Source organism: Myotis yumanensis, unplaced genomic scaffold, assembly GCF_028538775.1.
Source record: "Myotis yumanensis isolate MYYU_CA2020_CCGP unplaced genomic scaffold, mMyoYum1.0.hap1 SCAF_4, whole genome shotgun sequence".
NCBI classification, from domain to species: Eukaryota; Metazoa; Chordata; class Mammalia; order Chiroptera; family Vespertilionidae; genus Myotis; species Myotis yumanensis.
In genome coordinates this window covers 77,251,786-77,273,259 of record NW_027223755.1, presented here as the reverse complement: position 1 = coordinate 77,273,259, position 21,474 = coordinate 77,251,786, and the positions used below count along the sequence as shown (strand labels likewise).

The window sequence follows — 21,474 nt, the reverse complement described above, 5'->3', positions numbered from 1 at the left end:
ATTTCAAAAAAGATTTACCTTGTCCTTGAAGATGAGATATATCCAGACCCTCTTTTAGGCGAATAACCACTACTCCATATTGTATGTCAAAGGCGTCACTATAATAGGAAAAATATATAAAAAAAAAAATTTGTCCCTCCTCTATAAAATGAAGGCAATAATTGAAGATATTTAAAATTACTTTTAGCTTTAACATCTGATTCTTTAATATGCTTAAAATATTATGGTGAGAGCCAAGATAGTTTCAAATACTATACCATTCCTTTTCCCTTTTTCTGTAATGCCTCTAAAACAATTTACATGAAGATCTTTATAATACTGATAATCTACTTAAAGCAGCTCTTTAAAGCAGTAACTATTTTTATCCTATTAGAAACAAGCTAAAATTATGGAGTCAAACCATTATTTAATTTAAACTTAAACCCCTAAAGTCAAGAGAAATACATGAAGACAAAGATGGATTTTATTACTGAGAATGAGATCATATTGTAGAGGATGAAGGGATCATTTCTCAAAGGAGAAAGGGTATTTTTAAGTAATTTACAATTTTTTACAAAACTAGTTTTAAAAAGTACTAAGATTTTATATGCATTTGCAGACATGTATTCAAAAGTCGTTTTGATTTTTTTAAACACAAATGGGAGCATCCCATACGTACATAATATACATTAAGCCTTTGTACACAACTCTAAAACCAGGCTTAAATTCTATAAACTTTGTTAACACCATAAATCACATAAACCCAAGTTCTCATCAGACCTACTAAAAAAGTTCCAAATTGCAAAACTTCAGGTTGTTCCACTGAGGGGCGATCGGCTTACAGTAGGAGAATCCTGGGTTACAATAAAGTACAAACCCAAAGCCGAAGGGCAGTTACACATGTGTGACAAACCAGCAAAGCTTTCATTTTATGAAAAGCATTTAACAATTACTTGGGAAATCTTATTCATCGTACACTTTATTATTATTTTTTTATCGTCTACTTTACATAATCAATAGAAAGAGATTTTAAAAATAAAGTATGAGATCTGCCTACTTCCTCAAATTGTTTTAAGGCATATGTGAAGACAAAACTATCCTATGTGATACAGGCAAATAATTATGTGCTTTTATCTATAGATACAAGAGGCGTTCCAGTAAGGGAAATAAATAATAACATGAACAGAGTAAAATCAGAAAGACAAAGTAACAAAACAAACACTAGAAAACCCCTAACAGTGAAGTTAAAATGATGTAAATAAAAACTTAGCCACCTGGTAAAGATCATTGGAAATAGCACTAACCGTGAATAGTGAACTCTGAACTTATACTTTAAGGGATGGAAAAGCAAAACATATTAGTACATTTTAAAAAAGAACTCATGGACAACAATGTGGTGATTGCTTGGGAGAAGGGGATGAAAGAAGTGGATGAGGGCATGGGGGGATAAATGGTGATGGAGACTTGACTTGGGGTGATGAACACAATACAGTGTGCAGATGATGTGTTATAGAATTATGCACCTGAAACCTGTATAATTATGTTAACCAGTGTCACCCCAATAAGTTAAAAAAAGATAACAACAAAGAAGAAAAGTAAATAACCTAATAGATGAACCAAATAATTAACTGCAAAATTAGTTTGAGTGGGAAACAAATCTAACCTCTGAGGTTGATATCAGTGATGAAATGCCTTCCTCAGCATCAGATATTACAATGACACTAGAGGCCCAGTGCACAAAATTCATGCTCTGGTGGGGGGGTGTCCCTCAGCCCAGCCTGCACCCTTTCCAATCTGGGACCCCTCAGGGGATGTTTGACTCCTGGTCAGACATCCCTCTTACAATCCCAGACTGCTGGCTCCCAACCGCTTCTGCCTGCCAGCCTGATCACCCCCTAACCACTCCTCTGCCAGCCTGATAAACGCCTAACTGTTCCCCTGCCAGCCCGATCACCCCCAACTGCCCTCCCCTGCAGGCCTGGTTGCCCCCAACTGCCCTCCCCTGCCGGCCATCTTGTGGCCACATGGGAGCGGCCATCTTGTGTGTTTGAGTGATGGTCAATTTGCATACTGGTCATGACTAATCAGCATACCAGGGCTAATTAGCATACCCCTCTCTTATATAGGATAACTTAAAAGGGGATGGGTCTGACAACATTCAGGAACTCTGCTCGACAATAGCTGTAGGGATGTGAAAAAGCCAACTAACTTAAATGGGAAGCCAAATTATATGCGTGCACACGTGTGTGTATGTATATATATATGTATATATATGTGTGTACACACACACACACACACACACACACACGATTTCCCAAAAAAAATGTATACACACCTTAGCTGATAACAAGTGGGGAGTGGGGAGTTTGGGGGTTAATGGGGGGATGAGGACACATCTGTAATACCTTAACCAATAAAGAAATTTTAAAAAATAAAAAATAAACACTGCCTTTATAATTATTCAAATTGTGTGTGTACATTTTTTTGGGACACTCTATATGTGTATGAATGTTCATGTCTATAAAAAGACAAAGAAAAGATCAGTCAAAATGTTTCATTAATAGATCAATTCAAAACCCAGGTAAGTGTGTGATTCTTTTCATTCTTATGCTTCTACTAGAGACTATTATGAAAAACAGGCTTCAAAAATCAGTGCAAGCTTTCAAAACTAACATTTTCTGAACCAAGTTATTGAATTAAAAGGATACTTACTGGAACATGTTTATATACATATCCACTTCCCTCATATCTGCTTGCAACCAATCTTTCTTAAATCCAAGGACAAGTGTGTTTGGTTTCATACGCCCAAGACCAGCAGCCTAAAATAAATGAAAAATACAACTTTAAAGTTATACTTAGTGTTTTATAAAAATCATAGTAACAGTTTTCTGTTATATATTTTGAAAACTAAAACCTATAAGCAAAAGACTAAATGCATTGTTGGTTACAGTTCTGAATCACGTCAACACTAAATGCCCCAAAAGCCAATGAAGCACTCCTTTTGTAAAATTTTAAAATTTGATTCCCAGGGTGTGTGTGTGTTATTGTAAAAAATTAAAACATTTTGCCATTTGAACCATTTTAAAATGTATAATTTGTTGACATTAATTATATTCACAATGTTGTACAACTAACCCCACCACCTACTTCCAAAACAATCACATGAGAAATTCTGTAACCATTAAGCAATAATCACTCATTCTCACCTTCCTCCAGACCTGGTAACATTGCCTTTAGTCTCTATGAATTTGCTTATCCTAGATATTTCCTACAAGTGGAAATATCAATGTATAGTGCCTGGAATATACAGCAAGAGCATCACGTGGAAACTTTTTGGAAATGCTAATTCTTGGGTCTTACCCCAGACCTACTGAAATCATTTCAAAGGTGGGGCCTAGCAGTGTGTGTTTTAACAAGTCTACTAGGTGATTCTCATGCATAATGAAGTTTAAGAACCACTGCTCTAAGTAAATATTTTCTTTCATAACATTTATTAAATATATAAGTATCAAAATATTCCTATAAACTGTACAAAAGCAAGCAAGATTTACCCACTAGAACCAACTTTATAAACAGGAGTCACATTCTACTTGAAATATTTACATATTTTGCACACAAAGGTGAATAAAGTAATAAATAATCATGTACCCACCGCCTAGCTTAAAAAAATAAACATTACAAACACTCATCAAGTGTCCCATGTATCCTTCTCATGCCCCTTTTTTATTTTCACTATGTATTCCATTATTTAGACACACATATGTATATATTTTAAATTTATATATTTAAAAAGTTCATATCTTAAAATTATTCATATAACTTGCAGTTTTTCCTTCATACTTTTTCAAGTTTATTTTTGTTGATATATATAGCTCTTACCATTATATAGAATTCCATTGTATTATTATACCACAATTTAATTTTGTGATTGATAGCTGAAGGCTGAAGTTTCTTCTTTTTTTTTTCTTCCACTATCACAAATGATGTTTGTAAGAAGTTTCAGACAGCCTTTTTCACATGTTAAATTTTCTCTAAGGTATACACTTAAGAATGGAATGTCCTAGGGTACCCATGTCTTAGGACAGTGATGGTGAACCTTTTGAGCTCAGCATGTCAGCATTTTTTTTTTTTTAAATATATTTTATTGATTTTTTACAGAGAGGAAGGGAGAGGGCTAGAGAGTTAGAAACATCGATGAGAGAGAAATATCGATCAGCTGCCTCCTGCACACCCCCAACGGGGGATGTGCCGGCAACCAAGGTACATGCCCTTGACCGGAATCGAACCTGGGACCTTTCAGTCCGCAGGCCAACGCTCTATCCACTGAGCCAAATCGGTTAGGGCATGTCAACATTTTGAAAAACCCTAACTTAACTCTGGTGCTGTGTCACATATAGAAATTTTTTGATACTTGCAACCATAGTAAAACAAAGACTTATATTTTTCAAATTTATTCTATATATTTAAATGCCATTTAACAAAGAAAAATCAACCAAAAAAATGAGTTCGCGTGTCACCTCTGACACGCGTGTCATAGGTTCGCCATCACTGTCCTAGGATATCCACACTTTGAAATTTGCAGGACATTGCCAAGTTGCTGTACAAAGTAACTGTCCAATCTACCACACAGTTCAACTATTCCAATTTCTCTACACAATTTTTAACACTTGGCAGGCTTAATTTTGGTCACTCTGATGGGTATGCAGTTTTAATTTTTATGTCTATCATTTGGGTTTCCTCTTCACCTTGTTATCTTTTGCTTCCTTTTTTCTCTTACTAATTTACTAGTGGCCTGGTGCACAAATTTGTGCACATTGAAAGGAAATTAATTAGAAGAAATATTTTAATATCGCTATTCGCCCTTTCTCTATAATAGAAGTGTCAACCAAATTCATGATCAACAATGACAGACTGAAACACATGTGTGCAATTGGCACCAGGGAGAGCTTTATATATAAAGATAAATTTGCTTAATTAGACCTGCTTTCTGATTTAGCTAAACTTTTTCCAGCTGAATGAAGCACCCCAACTTCTCTTTCAGGTAATTGTCAACAACACAGCAGTAAACATCAACATGAAGCAGATTATTATTATTATTATAGATGCAGGGAGAACAAAAGGTAAAATATTTAACTGCAGCAGTATTTGACTATATTCTGCGCAGTGAGAAAACCTTAAGTCATTTTCAAGGTTCACCATTTCTTCGTTTCAGTCAGTTCAAGTTTCTAAGCTTTCTAAATCTCCATTTTCCAGCTAATGAAAAGAAAATAGGATTCCACTGAGTCTCCTATCTACCTACTCCAGGACTTCTGTGAGAATCAAATGAGATGGGACGTAGGAAAACACTTCACAGACATTTGGTTAAAGTGTAAAATGTTTCCGCCTGGCTATAAAGCCAGTCGTGTTCCTGGGCTGAACAAACTCCAAGAAGGCTAGTCGCTAGAGAGAGGAAGCCGGGCGTTGCTACGTGATGTTATTACCTGGTGCCCACAGCCACCATTTCTGGGCTGGGCTGGGCTGTGGGCCGCATTTTGTGCCATGTGGTCTCGGCAGTGTGGGCTGCGATTTGGTGTTGCTCCGGGGTGATGGCGGGGCCTGTGTCTCACTTGGGGGAAGCCAAGTATTGTTTTGTGGGAGCCAGGTCCGCGGTGCTGTTTCTCTGTAAATGGCCAGTGCACATCACGGCAGCCCCTGAGTTGAGCGTCTGCCCCGTGGTGGTCAGTGCACATCATAACAACCAGTCAGACGGTCGGACACTTAGCATACTAGCCTTTTATATATAGATAGTATTGCTTTATACATGGTGGACAAAAGTAGGTTTACAGTTGTTCGTTTGGAAAATAATATGATAGTTAATAAATAATAATAAAAGTACTTATAACTGTAAACCCACCCTGTATATTCTGATCTATCTCCTTTGATGTGTGGCTTCCTTTTTTTTCGTTTTCATTATAAGCAGGAAAGCATTGTCTCATTTTTTAAAAAGTCTTCCCTATATTTTCTTTTAAAAGTTTTTAAAAATTGCCTTTCATACAAGTCTTTAATCCATGGATAATCAATTGTCCCAGCTGATCCTTTCAATGCCACCTCGGTCAAATATTAAATTTCCTAAATGGGTGGCTCTATTTCTTCTCTTTTCTTTCATTGCTACTTCAATACCACAGTGTCTTAATTACTATGGTCTCATGATATCTGCCAAAGCAACCCCACTCTCACCTCTTATGAATCCTGAGGATTGCCTAGCCCCATGGTCAGCAAACTGCGGCTCACAAGCCACATGCTGCTCTTTGGCCCCTTGAATGTGGCTCTTCCACAAAATACCACAACATACCACGTGCAGGCGTGCACATACAGTGCGACTGAAACTTCGTGGCCCATGCGCAGAAATCGGTATTGTGTGGAAGAGCCACACTCAAGGGGCCAAAGAGCCGCATGTGGCTCGCGAGCCGCAGTTTGCCAAGCCGCAGTTTGCCAAGCCTCAGTTTGCCGACCACTGGCCTAGCCTATTGTTAACCCTATGTTTGTCAAGTTTCAAGAAACACAAAACAGAAAGGGCTTAGATGACAGTACTGAGCCTACAACTTCTATTTAGCAAAATAGCTCCACAATTAACTCAATGAGAAAGCTTTTTTTGAAGAAAGGGGTTCCTGTAAAAATCTGTTGGCAAACACTGTATCAACCCATTTTTTTTCTTCCCACAACCTTTAGAGTTTCAGAGGAGAGGAAACTGAATTTCAGAGTATTTTGTTGACTTGCTCAGTCCCAAATCCATAATGAGGAAGTGGCAGTGCTAGCCTTTAACCCTACAGCTGACTCTAAATTCCACAATCGGGCTACTATGCCATACACAAAACTGAAAAAGAAGTCTAAGTTTAGTACTAGTAAATAAATAGTGAAAAATACAATAAAGAACTAGATTTAAAAAAAAAACAAACTAAATAAGGGCTGCCATTACATCATACTCCTACAAAAAACAAAAACCCATTAAGGTTAGAGAAATAGGCTAAGATAATAGGTTCTTCAATAAGCCAAAAGCACATTGTTTTTATAGTCCCTTTACCTCTCAAATTATACAAATCTTAGTTTACTTTAATAAAGATATTTTAAAAGGTTTACCATCTATATCAATATGAAGAATGAAACCTAGCATAAGAGTTTTTAAAAGCTTACAATAAACTAAAATGTCATTTGAAAGACATAAGAAATTTACCTGCATCAAATACTGTGCTCCTTCTCTCAAGTCATCTGCATGTACTGGAGCATAAAAGGCTTTCATTTTGTTTTTAATAAGCCATCGCTGATACTTAGCTTGATCAATGGACATCTCTTTCATGGCTTGTCTTCGTGGCCCCTGTAAGGTAAAAATATTAATAATAACTTTAATTGAAAGATAATCTATTCCACATTTATAAAAATCTATTATATTGGCTTAAACAAGGTGCCTAAACATTGGGGGTTGGGGAGAAAAGTATAATAACGGCATTTCATTTTCATGTAAGTGAATTCTTTCCAATACTTGATTATAAAAAGATTATAAAAAGATGGAGTTGATGAAATAGTAAAGGCACACAGGGAGTGCCTGTAGAAGAGGGAATAGAAGAGAAAGAAACACAGACTGAAAAACAAGAAGTTTTTTGTATTAAGTAAATGCAAATAGAAGTTATCGAATCTGGAGAAAATATTATGCAGAAAAAAAGAGCTTTCTGTTGTTCCAGAGAAAGTTTCCCAGCTGTTTGTCCCAAATGTCTGTTATTATGCCCTTCACCAGAAATGGAACCCAAGACCCTTCAGTGCTCAAGCTGACGCTCTAGCCACTGACCCACACTGGCCAGGGCAGGAAATGAGCTTTTTAAACTTGCAATTCAATTTGATCCTTGCAAGCAACACATAAATGTGTAATATACAAATGTATAAAGCAAAAATCTAAAAATAAGTTTAAGAGCCTTCCCTAATTACACATGAATACGCAAAAGAAAAATACAACTTATCTTTCCTCATAGAAAAATTGCCCCATATCTAATTTCTTGTGCTCAAGATCCCAACTTGAATTGATGAACTTGGAGACAAACTAGGAAACTCCTCAGGTCCCAAGTGGGATCAGTGTCTAAATGTCTTCTTCCACCACCCTACACACACAACACAGCTTTGACTTTGCTACTATTTAAGTAGAAGAGCAACTCTAGCAGGGGCTTGGACATGGGCATACAACACACATTTCTAGCACCAAACAATAGAGCTTGGGAGAAAAGCTAACCTGATAAATACTCCAATTTCTTATGCATAACAAGTGATCCATCTTCTAGTGACTATTTTCAATAGCCAACAGACCAAAAAACAGAAAACTACTTTTAGACAAAAGTTTACCACTATTTTTAATATTGTTTTACTCATGGTCAAAACAAAAATTAATGAGTAATTAAAAGTGTTTGAACTTGGAAATTCAGCATTCGCTCTATTCTTCTTATATACTGGATACTAGAGATATTCATGGTGATTTGTCTACCTCCTCCAACTTTTTTTTCTGGTAAGTAAATATTCCCAGTGTTCTCAGGACTTTATGGGAAATATCAGTAAGAAAAAATACATACTACATTTCATTTAGCTCCCTTACTTAGTTATCAAGAAGCTACTTTGCTTAACCAAACCATTCCATAAGGGCAATATAGGTTGCTAAAATCTACCCAAAATAAATAAGAAAAACAATTAAGATTTCAAATTCTTTTTTTTTAAATATATTTTATTGATTTTTTACAGAGAGGGAGGGAGAGAGATAGAGAGTTAGAAACATCGATGAGAGAGAAACATCGATCAGCCGCCTCCTGCACATCTCCTACTGGGGATGTGCCCGCAACCCAGGTACATGCCATTGATCACAATCGAACCTGGGACCTTTCAGTCCGCAGGCCGACGCTCTATCCACTGAGCCAAACCAGTTTTGGCGAGATTTCAAATTCTAATATCGTTTTAGAAATAAGATTTTAAGACAGTTTAGTAGCAAAAATATTTTGACAAAAATAACTGCCTTTTTAAAAAAATACATGCAACAGATTTGTTTATCTTATCAAATTATTTCAGGTCTAGAAAGCCCCACAAATTATATACAGAGTAAAAAATGTTTTAATATAGAAAACAAAACAAACACTTACCATATGTACATGACCACAGATCATCAAACCAACATTTTTTGTGAAATCATGGACAAGATGAAGTAGAGCTGGGCGTGAGTTTGGAGCACCTGTCATAACAAGACACTGTGGCCTAATTTATGATTAAAAATAAAAACAAAATTAGAGTTTAGGTTTTTGGTAACATGCACATGACTTTAAGTTGTTTCTCTAAGAATATATTATTACACTAGAATCTCATTCAAGTAGGTGTCCTTAAGACATATGCCACAGGATTCTCATAAAAGATGACTTTTAGTCAGGGTTTCTTGATATATGTATGAGAAATGCAGAAACAGAACCTTCTTAGAACAAACATCATGCCAAATGTTCTTCGAAAGTAATAGGTAATATGATACATCAAGATTCTGGTAGGTATTACAGAAGGAAATGACCATACTGATTAAAAATTATGTAACAACTTTGCATCTTGTAAAGGTAATAAATATCCCAGTTCTTTCAAGGAATTCACAAAACTTCCTCAGAGCATGGCATTGACTTCATGTACAAAAAACAGGTCACTGTCCTTCTTAGCTTGATGACATGATAATTACTTCGGCTTTGTAATATTAGCCCTCTCTATTCTAGCTTAATTTTTATGGCTGCTGCCATATAAGTAAAAGCACCTATGGTGAAAAAAAGGCTTCTATGGCTTCTATTTGGACTAAACGTTTTGAATCTAATTAATTATGGCGAGAGCCAAAATTCAATTAAAATGACAGTGGCATGACTTTCATATTTATTTTCCCTGACTACAAATGGAAATCAGTTTTTTGATGAAAAAACATTTAGGTACCTTTTTATAAGTTCAAACAGATAGGCAAATATTCTTTAAAACAAGAATTTGTACAATTAAAATAACAAAAAGCAAACAGACTAAAAATTCTGCTTTAATCACTAATTATTGGGGTAGTTACTGACTGTACTCATAAAATAAGCATGAAAGCCTGAATAAAAATGGAAAATATACTAACATTCATAATTTTAGCAAGCTATCTAAAAAAACAATTCTGTCTGGGAGAACTGCTTTGGAGTAATCAAACGTGAAATCATCCTCTCTGGCCCAGCCTGCTAATATAGTCCACTGTCCCCATCTGAGCTTTAGCAGGTTAGGTGGGCTCCCAGGTACAGATTACATTTCTAGCCTTCCTAGCAGCTAAAACTAGCCTCATGACTGATTTACAGCCCACATGATATTCCTGTTTCCAGGATGTGTCCTTTAATAAGGAAGCTGGCCACTGTTGCTCCTAGGTGGTTAGAGTGTTGACCCAAGCACCACAGGACCACAGATATGATTTCCGCTCAAGCGCACATACCTGGGTTTCAGGTTCAATCTCTGGCTCTGGTTGGGGCATGTGTGGGAGGCAACCAATCAATGTATCTCTTTCACAGTGATAGCGCTCTCTCTCTCTCTCTCTCTCTCTCTCTCTCTCTCTGTCTCTCTCCTTCCTCCCTCCCTTCCACACTCTCTTGAAAATAAAATTTAAAAATCAATGGAAAAATATAAAAATAGAAGTTTTCAGATGATATTTTGTAGATGATAATTTACCTCTTTGTAAAATCTGATAACTAAGAACCTCAACCTTGTTCTTGAATTAACTGCCCAAGTCCAACAACAACAAATATTCTATGTATACTTTTTGAGAACTTCTCCTGAAGTATCAGTATATAAAAATGTTACTGAACAATAAGTGAATAACTGATTGCCACCTAAGACAAATGTTTCTATATTACCTTATCACTTACCTAAAGTTTTTCACATGGTCTTCCACTCCAGAAAGTCGAATGGAATGCTGCAGTGCACTCAGGTAAGTCAGGGCTTGTGTGGAGGATCCCCAGTTCACATCTGTGGGAAGATAGTGTTCATGCAGCAGAACACCAATATTAACAGCCAATCAGTAACCAGTGAGACACACAGAGAAGTAAACAATGCTTTCCCATTTAAAAAGTCAGTTGCTAAAATAAACTATTATAGTTGAAACTTTTAATAGTTCAAGTTCACAGCATGACATTAAGAAAATGCTAATGTGAACTATAATTGCATTTAAAGAGAAAGTACAATTTAGAAAAGAAGGAGATGACAGGGCTGCAGAAATGCTATGCATGCAATTCAAGAGTCTTTTATAAATAAAGGAAACATTTTAAAATTATTGTTTATATTGCCAAAGGTTAAAAGGAAAAGAGGCAGCTCTCCAAATGTTATTTATAGTACTTAACAATTTTAAGTTATTTTAATAGGGAAATTTTTTTCTTATTGATAAACAGTCTAAACACAAATGATTTTAGGCATTTGTTACTTTAGAGACTTAATAGGCATATTAGAGAAATTATTGCTTCCAAGATGGTTAAAATAGTATCCTTTGCCAATTCATTTCTAAAACCACCACTGTAATCCAAAACCTCATGCTGTAGTATTATAATTACAAAATGTTTCCTCACGACTACACTGCAACTACTCTTGTAATCTCTTCCTAATCTATTCTGTTAAGCCAAAACCTTTTAAACCTATATCACTGGATCTTTCTTCTGTGTTACAGGTCACCATAGTGAATAGTGGACCAATCCTAATATATCTTAGCATCCTGTTATGTGAAGATATACCAATAGTTATTAATAAAACACATTCAAGGTAATCTGTGACCATTTTCCAGTTAAAACACGTTTGTCCAATTTTCCCCACCACACGTAAACTAGTGGGAAGATAATAGGTGTCCTGGTATTTTGTGAATTCCATGGTATTACAGTAGGTACAGTAGGTAGATTGAGCATACATACATATGCTTATTAAGCTATCAAGCTTCTATAGTACTGCAAATCAAAGCCTTTCAAATAATAATTTTAAAATTTGTTGAGTGCAACAGAATGTTAAATATATGAATTTGTTATTTTTCTACAAATAAAATTAAATTTAATTTATGGAAAATAATGGAATTCCATAGAATAAAATGTCACAATTCTTTCATTAAAACTACATGTATTTGGAAATAAAATATTTGAAGTTTTACACAGCCCTGGCCAATTTGGCTATATAAAGTACCATTTAATTATATATCAGATGATGCTTAGATATGAAAAGTAACAAAGAACTTCTAGATGTTTGTAGCTTAAAATTCTAAATAGAAAAGTTTACTGACCTGGCTTTTTATAGGTAACATAAATATATAGCCCAAGGACTATCACATATGTCAGCAATGCAGCCCACCAATTAATGACAAACATTACTATGCAACAAAGAATTGCTCCAATAAGTGATATCCACATATTGTAGTATTTGAATGCAGGACGCCATCCTATCAATAACAAATAAAATAGATTAATATAAGTCACTCACATACATCATCTATCTGCTTTAGACAATAGTTCATATGTATGCAAAAAATAACTTTCTTTATGGCTGCTACAAGAGAGGGCTTTAAACAGTAAGTATAAAGCTAATACATAACAGTAAAATTATAGAGCATAGATCATGATTTAATTTCACAATTCTTGACAGCCATGAAAAGGGCACACCTATTTACTTCCACATTATTTTATCTTACTAGTTCTGTATCCAGTAAACTCTTTACCAAAAAAAAGTGTTAATCAACCTACCATAGTGAACACTTAAAACTAAAGATGGTTTTTTAAAAAGAAGTTTAAATTGAGTCTTAAATAGTGTGGTGGTTTTCTTTCTTGATTTTTAGGGCTTCTCCACCTCCCCCTGCTCCTGAGGGGCAATCGGGGCCAGCAGCCACCTCTCACACCCGCTGCCAGCAATGGCCCCGCTTGCACCCACTGCTGGTGCCGGCCCTGCTTGCACCCACTGCCAGCGCCTGGTGCCAGTCCCAATCGCTCGGTGCCATCAGCGCGTGCAAGCAGCAGCTGCTGGCCCTGACTGCCCCTGAGGGCTTCTCCACCTCCCCTGGCTCCTGAGGGGTGATCGGGGCAGCAGCCGCCACTCGCACCCACTGATGGCACCAATCCTGCTTGCACCTGCTACTGGCGCTGGCCCTAATCGCTCTGCGCCTTCAAGCGGGTGCAAACGGGACTGGCGCCATCAGCGCATGGGAATGGTGGTGGTGGGAGCAGGGCTGCTGGCAGACAGGGGACCAGGGGCCACAGCGGAAGGGGCTGGCCAAGACCCGCCCCTGTGCCCACCACAGCCTTGCGGCCCACAGTTCCTTTCAAGGTGCACAAATTTATGCAGTGGACCCCCAGTATCATAATATTCTTAGAACTGAAAGAGAAAGCAGATAAATAAACAAAAATAAAGCAAAGTAAGTCTTTCACAGTGCTGCTCAGATTTTTAAAACAAAATACAGAATATTATCAGTAAAGTTCACAATAAAGAGATCTTTAAAGACTCAATTTGACTCGATTATAAAGGCAGACTGAGCATTAATGAGCTAATCCCACACATACTATTTTTTAAAATGTGTTTTATTTCCTCTAGAATCAAAGACATTACATTTAAAAAACTTTTTAAAAGTATAAAATCACCTGGAGATTTTGCAAGTGATGCATGGAATACTGAAAAATTGATCAGAGCATAGGATGCAAGGAAGAAGTTAGAGATAATTGGAGCAATAACGTTCAGTTCAGCTGCAAAAGAAACAAGGCATATTTACTGACATATTAGACATTTTTAACTTTTCAAAATTATGAATTATTTCAAAACTTTAGATAATGGCATAAAGCTACTCCTATATTGGCCATCCAGATTTAATAACTACATTTTGCCATGTATACTTCATGTACTTTTAAGAAATCAAATCTGAAACGTACAGTTGAAACCCCCTGTATACATCACTCTTCCAAAACTGGTATATTCTTTTCCAATGCTATATAGTTTTACTACATACATAGTCAATCAGTATTATGTAGTAATGTTTGGGGTATTTTAAAAGTTACATGCAATTCGACTTTACACTTTCTATATTTGAAGTTTATCCATATTGATATGTAAAAACCAAGTTCATTCTTTTTTACTGCTAAATATTATTTTGCAGTTTCATTCTTCCACTGATAGATATTCATTCAGGTTGCTTACATTTTTTACTATTATAATTAACACTAAAATATTCTTGTATATGGGCTCAAATGCAAGTTTCTGTAGGGCACATTCCCCTAAAGAGAATTGCTGAATTTTGGAAAACTTTACTAAATGTTGCCAACTTGTTCTCAAAAAGCAGCTATACCAAATACATACCTAGCATTACATGAGAGTTAGTTTCCATACCTGGTGGCATAATCAGACTTTTAATAAAAGTCGAATGGACTGGTGATCAGAGGCAAAGAGCAGATAAGTAGAGGCCCCACTTTTAGGGCAGATGCTGAAATCCTTTTCTTTATGCTATTATTGAATTTTTTTTTAGGGACAACAACCTAAGAGTTCTTTCTACCCCTAATGGGGACTTAGTGATAGTAAAAATTTAAGAAAATATGTATTGAGTGCTATTATTTGCAGTATTTTTTAAACACTCTTTCATTTGATCAGAAACTAATTTAGTAAACTAGGCAAAGTAGCATTATTTATTATTTAATAATTCAATGTTTAGAGCTAACATTATAAATGCACCAAAACCTACATTAGCACACCATTTATTTGACTAACCAATTAAGATGAATCCAAGTGCAATTAAGAATGTTAAGATGTAACCACGAAGAGGTTCGTTATTTTTCCCATAACCTTTAGCAAACAACTGGAAAGCTGGGTAGATGTTGTCCTTACATAGAGCCTAATGAAAAAATGTAAACAATAAAATGAAACATTTTGACATACAGATTTGCTTATAGTGACAACTGGTTAGTCAGGAATGGAGTCCATGTTTCTAATTCTTCGTCCTCTTCATTTCCCCTATCTCATACTGCTTCACCTACATACTGTACAGGAGAGTCAAACATTTTAAGAACCAGAAAGAGTATAGAATACCAGAAGTTTTTATCCGCCTTACTCCCTCCCCATGCTGAAATTCTTTTATGAAGAAGGAACCAGGAAAGAAGGCATACAAATAAAAGAAATTTAGAAGCTTGAGAAGTATGACAGAGATGGGAACTGCTTTACAACAAGTCCAAATACTAGACTTAAAGCAGATAAGAATCCTAATTACAGAACTTATTTTTCTTAAAACAATAGTAGAAACTGGTTGAGGGTGTGTGTGTGTGTGTGTGTGTGTTTTGTTAATCCTCACCCAAGGATATTTTCTCCATTGATTTTTAGAGAGAGTGGGAGAAAGGGAGAGAGACAGAGAGAGCAACATCTCTGTGAGAGAGATACATTGATTGGTTGCCTCCCACATGCACTCCGACTGGGGCCGGGGCAACTGAGACATGCCCTTGACCAGCATCGAACCTCCAACCCCTCAGTCTTTGGGTCAACACTCTAACCACTGACCCAAACTGGCCAGGGCCTGAAAACTGTTTTAAGAAAGATATCCTAAATCTTCAGTGTACTGACTGGCTACAACTACAACATTAAAAACAAAGCTGCAGAATCAACGTTTTGATTTGATTTAGTAATAAAAAATACTTCCTATTCAGTATCAGCTATTCATTTAATGCTCATTAAAGGGAGATAATATCTATCTCATTCATCATTATACTCAATGTGTAGCACATATTAGGCATTCAGACATCTGTAAAATAAAACATTTAGGTTGGCGTCATGCTATTGGAAACAAGATACTTTAATTCTTCTGATTTATGGTCTTGGACCGCACTCCTTATCTTTGGTACAACATTATGAAAATTTATACTAACAGAGAATATCCAAAAAAGCAAAAATTTATTACTACTTCCAGAAACACAATTCAAAGACTACACTCTAACAGTATGTAAATGCACAAATGTTATATAAATATACATATTCAAATATATAAATATCCACATTCATATGCATAAAATTAAATATACCAGTCGGTGTGTGTGTGTGTGTGTTATAATAATATACATCTGGGATTGACAGAAGCAATTAATTTAAAAATATTAACAATCGCAGACATTATTACCTGAACTCTCCTTTAATAAAGATTGTAATATGAAAGTACTTACCTGAAATATTTTGGGAGCACTCACAAGGGATGCTAATGCAGAAGAAAGAGTGGCTGAAAAGATACCTGCAGAAATCAATGGAGCAAATCCTGACACCATGCTCATTACCTTAAAAAAAAGTGATAAAATGGAAAAATAAGTCTTAAAAACAAGAACATAATACTATACATCATTATTCTAATGAAGGAGACTAATATTGGGAAAAATTTGATAATAGTAAACAGTAATAAATTGTTATGGGCATTACAAATTCAGAAATAGATCGACCACTAGCACTTACCTTAAAAAACTTTTTATTTTATAAAATAAATGACACACAATGACAGAGAGAAGAGCATATTGAATCATCAAGGATCCATCACCTAGTTTCAACAATGACCTACTCAGGGCCAATCTACACATTATGGTGAATCAAACTGCAGATATCATCTATATATATAAATGCCTAAGCAACAGGCCGACCATTAGACCAGCTGACCAGTAGCTATGACACACACTGACCATCAGGGGGCAGACACTCAACGTAGGAGCTGCCGAGCTGGGGTGACTTGGCAGCTTCGGTTCCCGGGTGATGCACCTGGAACCAGAGGAGGGAGCCCAATTCGGGGGTGCACCACCCTCTCACAGTCTGGAACCCCTCAGGGGATGTCGGAGAGCTGGTTATGGCCCAATCCCCGCAGGCCAGGCCAAGGGACCCCACATGTGCATGAGTCCTCTGCCCATTGCAGAGGTTGTAGGTCTGGGCCTTACAGAAACTTTTCGATTCAATTAGTTAAATGATGAGAAGTGCAGGACCTACTGGCTATGGCCCTGACATCTGGCACCCATGCTGGCCCATCCACTTAATATCAATTTCCAGTGGAGACAGCATATTTTCCCACTACCAGTCTCAGTTGGGAAACTGGCTGTGGCTTCCCTCCTTCTGGGTGGACAATAGCACCAGTGGGCAACCTCCGGGAAGGGAAGGAGGCGAAAGAGCAGCTCAGGTGGGAAGAAGGAGGTTCCCGCTGCCGCAGTACTCCACCTGGGTGGAAGGGCCTGTGTGGGAGCCTGACATTGAGCAGAATCCTGCCCTAGGCCAACTATATTCCAGGCTAAGTAAATCCTGTTTGCTAAATAATTACATTTTGCAGTTAAATGCCCACAAGTCATCAGTTACTGCCAAACTTAGGGTAAAGTGAGATGAAAGAAGTGAGACAGATACAGAGAGAAAGTGACACAATATTGGGAGAAGAGCGGATGGAGCCCGATTCCAGGGTGCATTACCCAAGCACCGCCCTCTCGCAGTCCAGGACCCCTCAGGGGATGTCAGAGAGCCAGTTTTGGCCTGATCCCAGCAGGCTAGCCCAAGGGACCCCACCAGTGCACGAATCCGTGCACCTGGCCTCTAGTATGCATATAAGATCTTTGGTTAATCTCTTCCTGGCCTTCCCCTTCTCCCCTTCTCACTGAGATTCATCAGTCTGTTTCATGTTTCCATGCCTGTGTGTTGAGCATCTGCCCCTGGTGGTCAGTGCGCATCACAGCTACCAGTAGAACAGCTGGACAGTCGCTTAGGCTTTTATATATATAGATGGGTAAGAACTTTTAAAACCTGTAACTGCAAAGCCCTGTCACTGCTTAAAAACTAAATTAATTTCTTTACAGCACCAAATAGCCACACAGCATTCAAATTTCCCAAATTATCCCTCTTCTCTTGCTTTTCAAACTGGTTTATGCAAATCAGGATTGGCAAAAAGATTATACTTTACAATTAATGTGTCTCTTAAAAGTCTCTTTAAAAATCTGCAGGTTCATCTTTTCCTTTTACATTTTATTATTTTTATGTCATTTCTCCTATAAACCTTCCCCCCACTCTGGATTTTGCTGACTGCATTTCCACTTTGTTGTTTAACCTGTTTCTTCTCACCTCTGAATTTTAGCCAACTGCTCAGTAGATATGGAGTTAATCAGATTGAAGTATAAATTTTCTAGCAAGAATATTTCAAGGTGATGTGATATACTTCCATCAGGAAGGTTATTTTTTGGATGTTAAGATAATAAATTGGTATTATGATTTTTGAGTGTTTGTTTTGCTTTCCCTATCTTTGTACATGTTCAAACATTTCCCAATAATGAAGTATTTTTTAAAAAAATGGATAGATCATTTAGATCATAAGACAATCAGATAAATCCAAACTGAGGGGTACAATGCAGAACACCTGCCCTAACTCTTCAAAGTGTCAGCATATTGAAAGATTAAAATAGGCAAATTGGGGACTCCTCTAGGTTAAAGGATTTTAAAATAACATGGTAACTGCCATTCATGATCCCAGTTTGGATCCTAAATGTGGGGAAAAATAGCTATAAGCGACATTTGTGGGACAGGCAGAGAAATATGAATATGGTATATTTAGATAGAAGTATTTCATCAACATTAAATTGCCTGAATGAGATAATTGTACTGTACTTGTACAGAATGTTTTAAATACTTCAAAGTGACTGTCATGTTGCAATGTCTACAATTTATTCTTATATGTTTGAGAGGAGAAAGAATAGACATACATAGAAAGGAATGGGGCAAAATATAAACAACTAGTAAATATAAGTGAAGGGTAGGTACACAGATATTCATTGCACTGTTCTTTCTGCATTTTTGAAATTTGTCAAAATACCAAATTGAGCCCTGGCAGGTGTGGCTGAATTGGTTAGAGTGTCATCTCAGGTTTGATTCCCAGTGTAAGAGCACATACTTAGGAGGCAGGTTCAGTCCTGGTAGGGGCACATAGTTGGAGGCAATTTCTCTCTCTTTCATTTCTATTAATGAGAAAATCAGATTTATGTATACAAAACTCCTCTTTATTTGAATGAGTCCGTACTAGACTTGATAAAGACAACGTACTTTTCTATTTTAAGGCAGCAACGCAGAAATCTGATTGGCATTTCAGTCACTAGGGAGAGACCAACATTTGTGCGTTTCATACACAATATCAATGTCAGAATTGGCCTGAATCATTAGCTGGACATGAATACTTTCTTTCATTCCTATGATTTTGCCTAGTCTTGTGACTAGCAAAAACAAACTTCTGTTACATAATTGGGTTCAATATTTAAAACCACAGAAAGTGTAGTCAATTGCTTGAAATGATACAATAGAAAATAAAAATAATGCCATTAAAAATTTAAGTCCCAGATTTTTTATATAAAATTTATATATTCTAAATAAAATTTATAATTTTCTGAAATATATTAAATCCTCAACTATTCTGCTTAATGTGTTTACATAATACTGGGAACACATTAGGAAGCAAAATTTTTACTTTGAATTAGTAGAACCATCTATTGTAAAAATTTACATCTATTATAAAAATAGATGTTTTAGTCTCCTGAATCTATTACATCTTTTGTGTTATTTTCCTTCTAGCATTCTATGACTTAACAAGCAGCTCTCAAAATTATCTTAGTAATTCCTTCTCCCTTTATTTTTTTGTTTTTTATTATTTTATTTAATCCTCACCCGAGAATATTATTCCATTGATTTTTAGAGAGAGGGAAAGACAGAGAAATACTGAGGTGAGAAAAACACATCAATTGGTTGCCTCCTGCATGCAGCCCAGGTGGGGAGGAGCCTGCAACCAAGGTACATGCCCTAGACAGAATTGAACTCGGGACCCTTCGGTCTGCAGGCCAGTGCTCTATCCACTAAGGCAACTGGTTAGGGCTCCTTCGCCCTTTATATAACCTACTAGTGGCCCAGTGCACAAAATTCATGCATGGGGGAGGTGGGGGGTTCCCTCAGCCCAGCCTGCACCCTCTCCAATCGGGGACCCTTTGGGGGATGTCCTAAACCAGCAGTTGGACATCTCTCTCGCAATCTGGGACTGCTGCCTCCTAACTGCTCACCTGCCTCTGCCTGCCTGATTACCCCTAACTGCCCTCCACTGCCGGCCTTATCTCGCCCCCAACTGCCCTCCCCTGCTGGCCTGATTGCCCCTAACTGCCTCTGCCTTGGCCCCCATCATAATTGCTTTGTCCAGAAGGAAGTCAGATGTCCTGAAGATGCCATTTGATCCGATATAATTAACATATTACCCTTTTATTAGTATAGATTATTAGTATAGATAGATTATATAGGATAGGATTGCTTAAATGGGGGGGGAGGGGGTCTTTTTCAGGAGGAGGAGGTGCTCTTGGCAAACAAAAACACGTAATCCCTATATCTGGGCTGATAGCCAGCTATATGCACAATACTGCCAAACTGATCATGAAAAAAAAATGAAACCGCTTTCTTACACCTTATACCGAACAGCTGTTGCCCTTAAAACCCCTCCTCAGCCCCCATCTTAGATTCTGCCTTTGCAGTTCTCCCAGATTAGGTTCTGATTGGTCGGTTTCTATGCCAGTCAGCATCAAAAGCTCCTCCACCTAGGCAGCCATTGGCTCCTCGCAGTTCACCGATTTGATTCTGGTTGGTTTCTATGCCAGTCATTGTCTCCAGGCCTATCTCCGGGCCTGATCAGAGATGTGGGGCTGATCAGCAGCCCCCGAGGCTGCTGGGAAGGCCTGGAGAGAAAGAGGGACAAGGGCTGATCGACAGCTGCCACTGAGGCTGTAGATCAGACCCTGCTTCTCTCTCCATGCCTCTCTCTGGGCCTGATCCGCAACCCCCTCAGCAGTCAGTGCTGGGTCACCATGGCAACCCAGCACTGACTGCAGGACTGACTTCCAGTGTTCGGTCAAGTCTTCAGTCATTTTGGATGTTACAGACCCTGGCTCTTTATATATATAGACTCTCAGTTTCTAAAACCTATAACTTATATTAAAAAAACTAGTGGCCTGGTGCACAAATTCATGCATGGGCGGTGTCCCTAGGCCTGGCTATCAGGGCTAATTGGGGCCGGTGGGGGGAGGGACTGTGGGAGGTTGGCCGCCGGCCCCAAGGAGGGAGCTGGCCCTTGGCCCCATTGGGAAAAATGCCGCATCTGCTGCCACCCACCCCTGGTTCCCTGTCCCAGCCCGGGCCCCAAAGGTCCTGGCGGTGTTGGGAGATGGTTGCTGGGCACAGAAGGAAAGGACACTGCCGTCGGCGCCCCGCCACCGCGTGGTTCCCAGTTCCCTTCCCCCCCCTTCCCTTGCTGCCGTGCTACCACCGTGGCAGGTGGGTGGCCCCCTGGGAAGGGAGAGGACAGCAGCAAGACAAATCCTTGTGTTGAGGGCTGATTTTCAATAGATCGTAGCAAGGGGACTGCTCTGCTACGTATGAAACTCTGACCCAGAAGCTGGTCGTCTATGAATGGTTTAGCACCAGGAAGCCGGCAGGCCG

At 37.9% G+C, this 21,474-nt stretch overlaps 1 protein-coding gene across 3 annotated transcripts in view; it reads right to left on the bottom strand.

Annotated features, from left to right (window-relative positions):
* Window positions 1-21,474, bottom strand: part of SLC12A2 (solute carrier family 12 member 2) — an 88,309-nt gene that overhangs the window by 17,136 nt on the left and 49,699 nt on the right. For all 3 annotated transcript variants that reach the window (XM_070412573.1, XM_070412574.1, XM_070412575.1), the window contains exons 11-19: window positions 16,173-16,280; window positions 14,737-14,860; window positions 13,623-13,724; window positions 12,278-12,433; window positions 10,890-10,989; window positions 9,126-9,237; window positions 7,190-7,330; window positions 2,692-2,798; window positions 19-98 (exon numbers count right to left, since the gene is read on the bottom strand). In XM_070412573.1, the coding sequence (XP_070268674.1) occupies window positions 19-98; window positions 2,692-2,798; window positions 7,190-7,330; window positions 9,126-9,237; window positions 10,890-10,989; window positions 12,278-12,433; window positions 13,623-13,724; window positions 14,737-14,860; window positions 16,173-16,280 (1,030 nt within the window). The remainder of the gene's footprint in view (window positions 1-18; window positions 99-2,691; window positions 2,799-7,189; window positions 7,331-9,125; window positions 9,238-10,889; window positions 10,990-12,277; window positions 12,434-13,622; window positions 13,725-14,736; window positions 14,861-16,172; window positions 16,281-21,474) is intronic.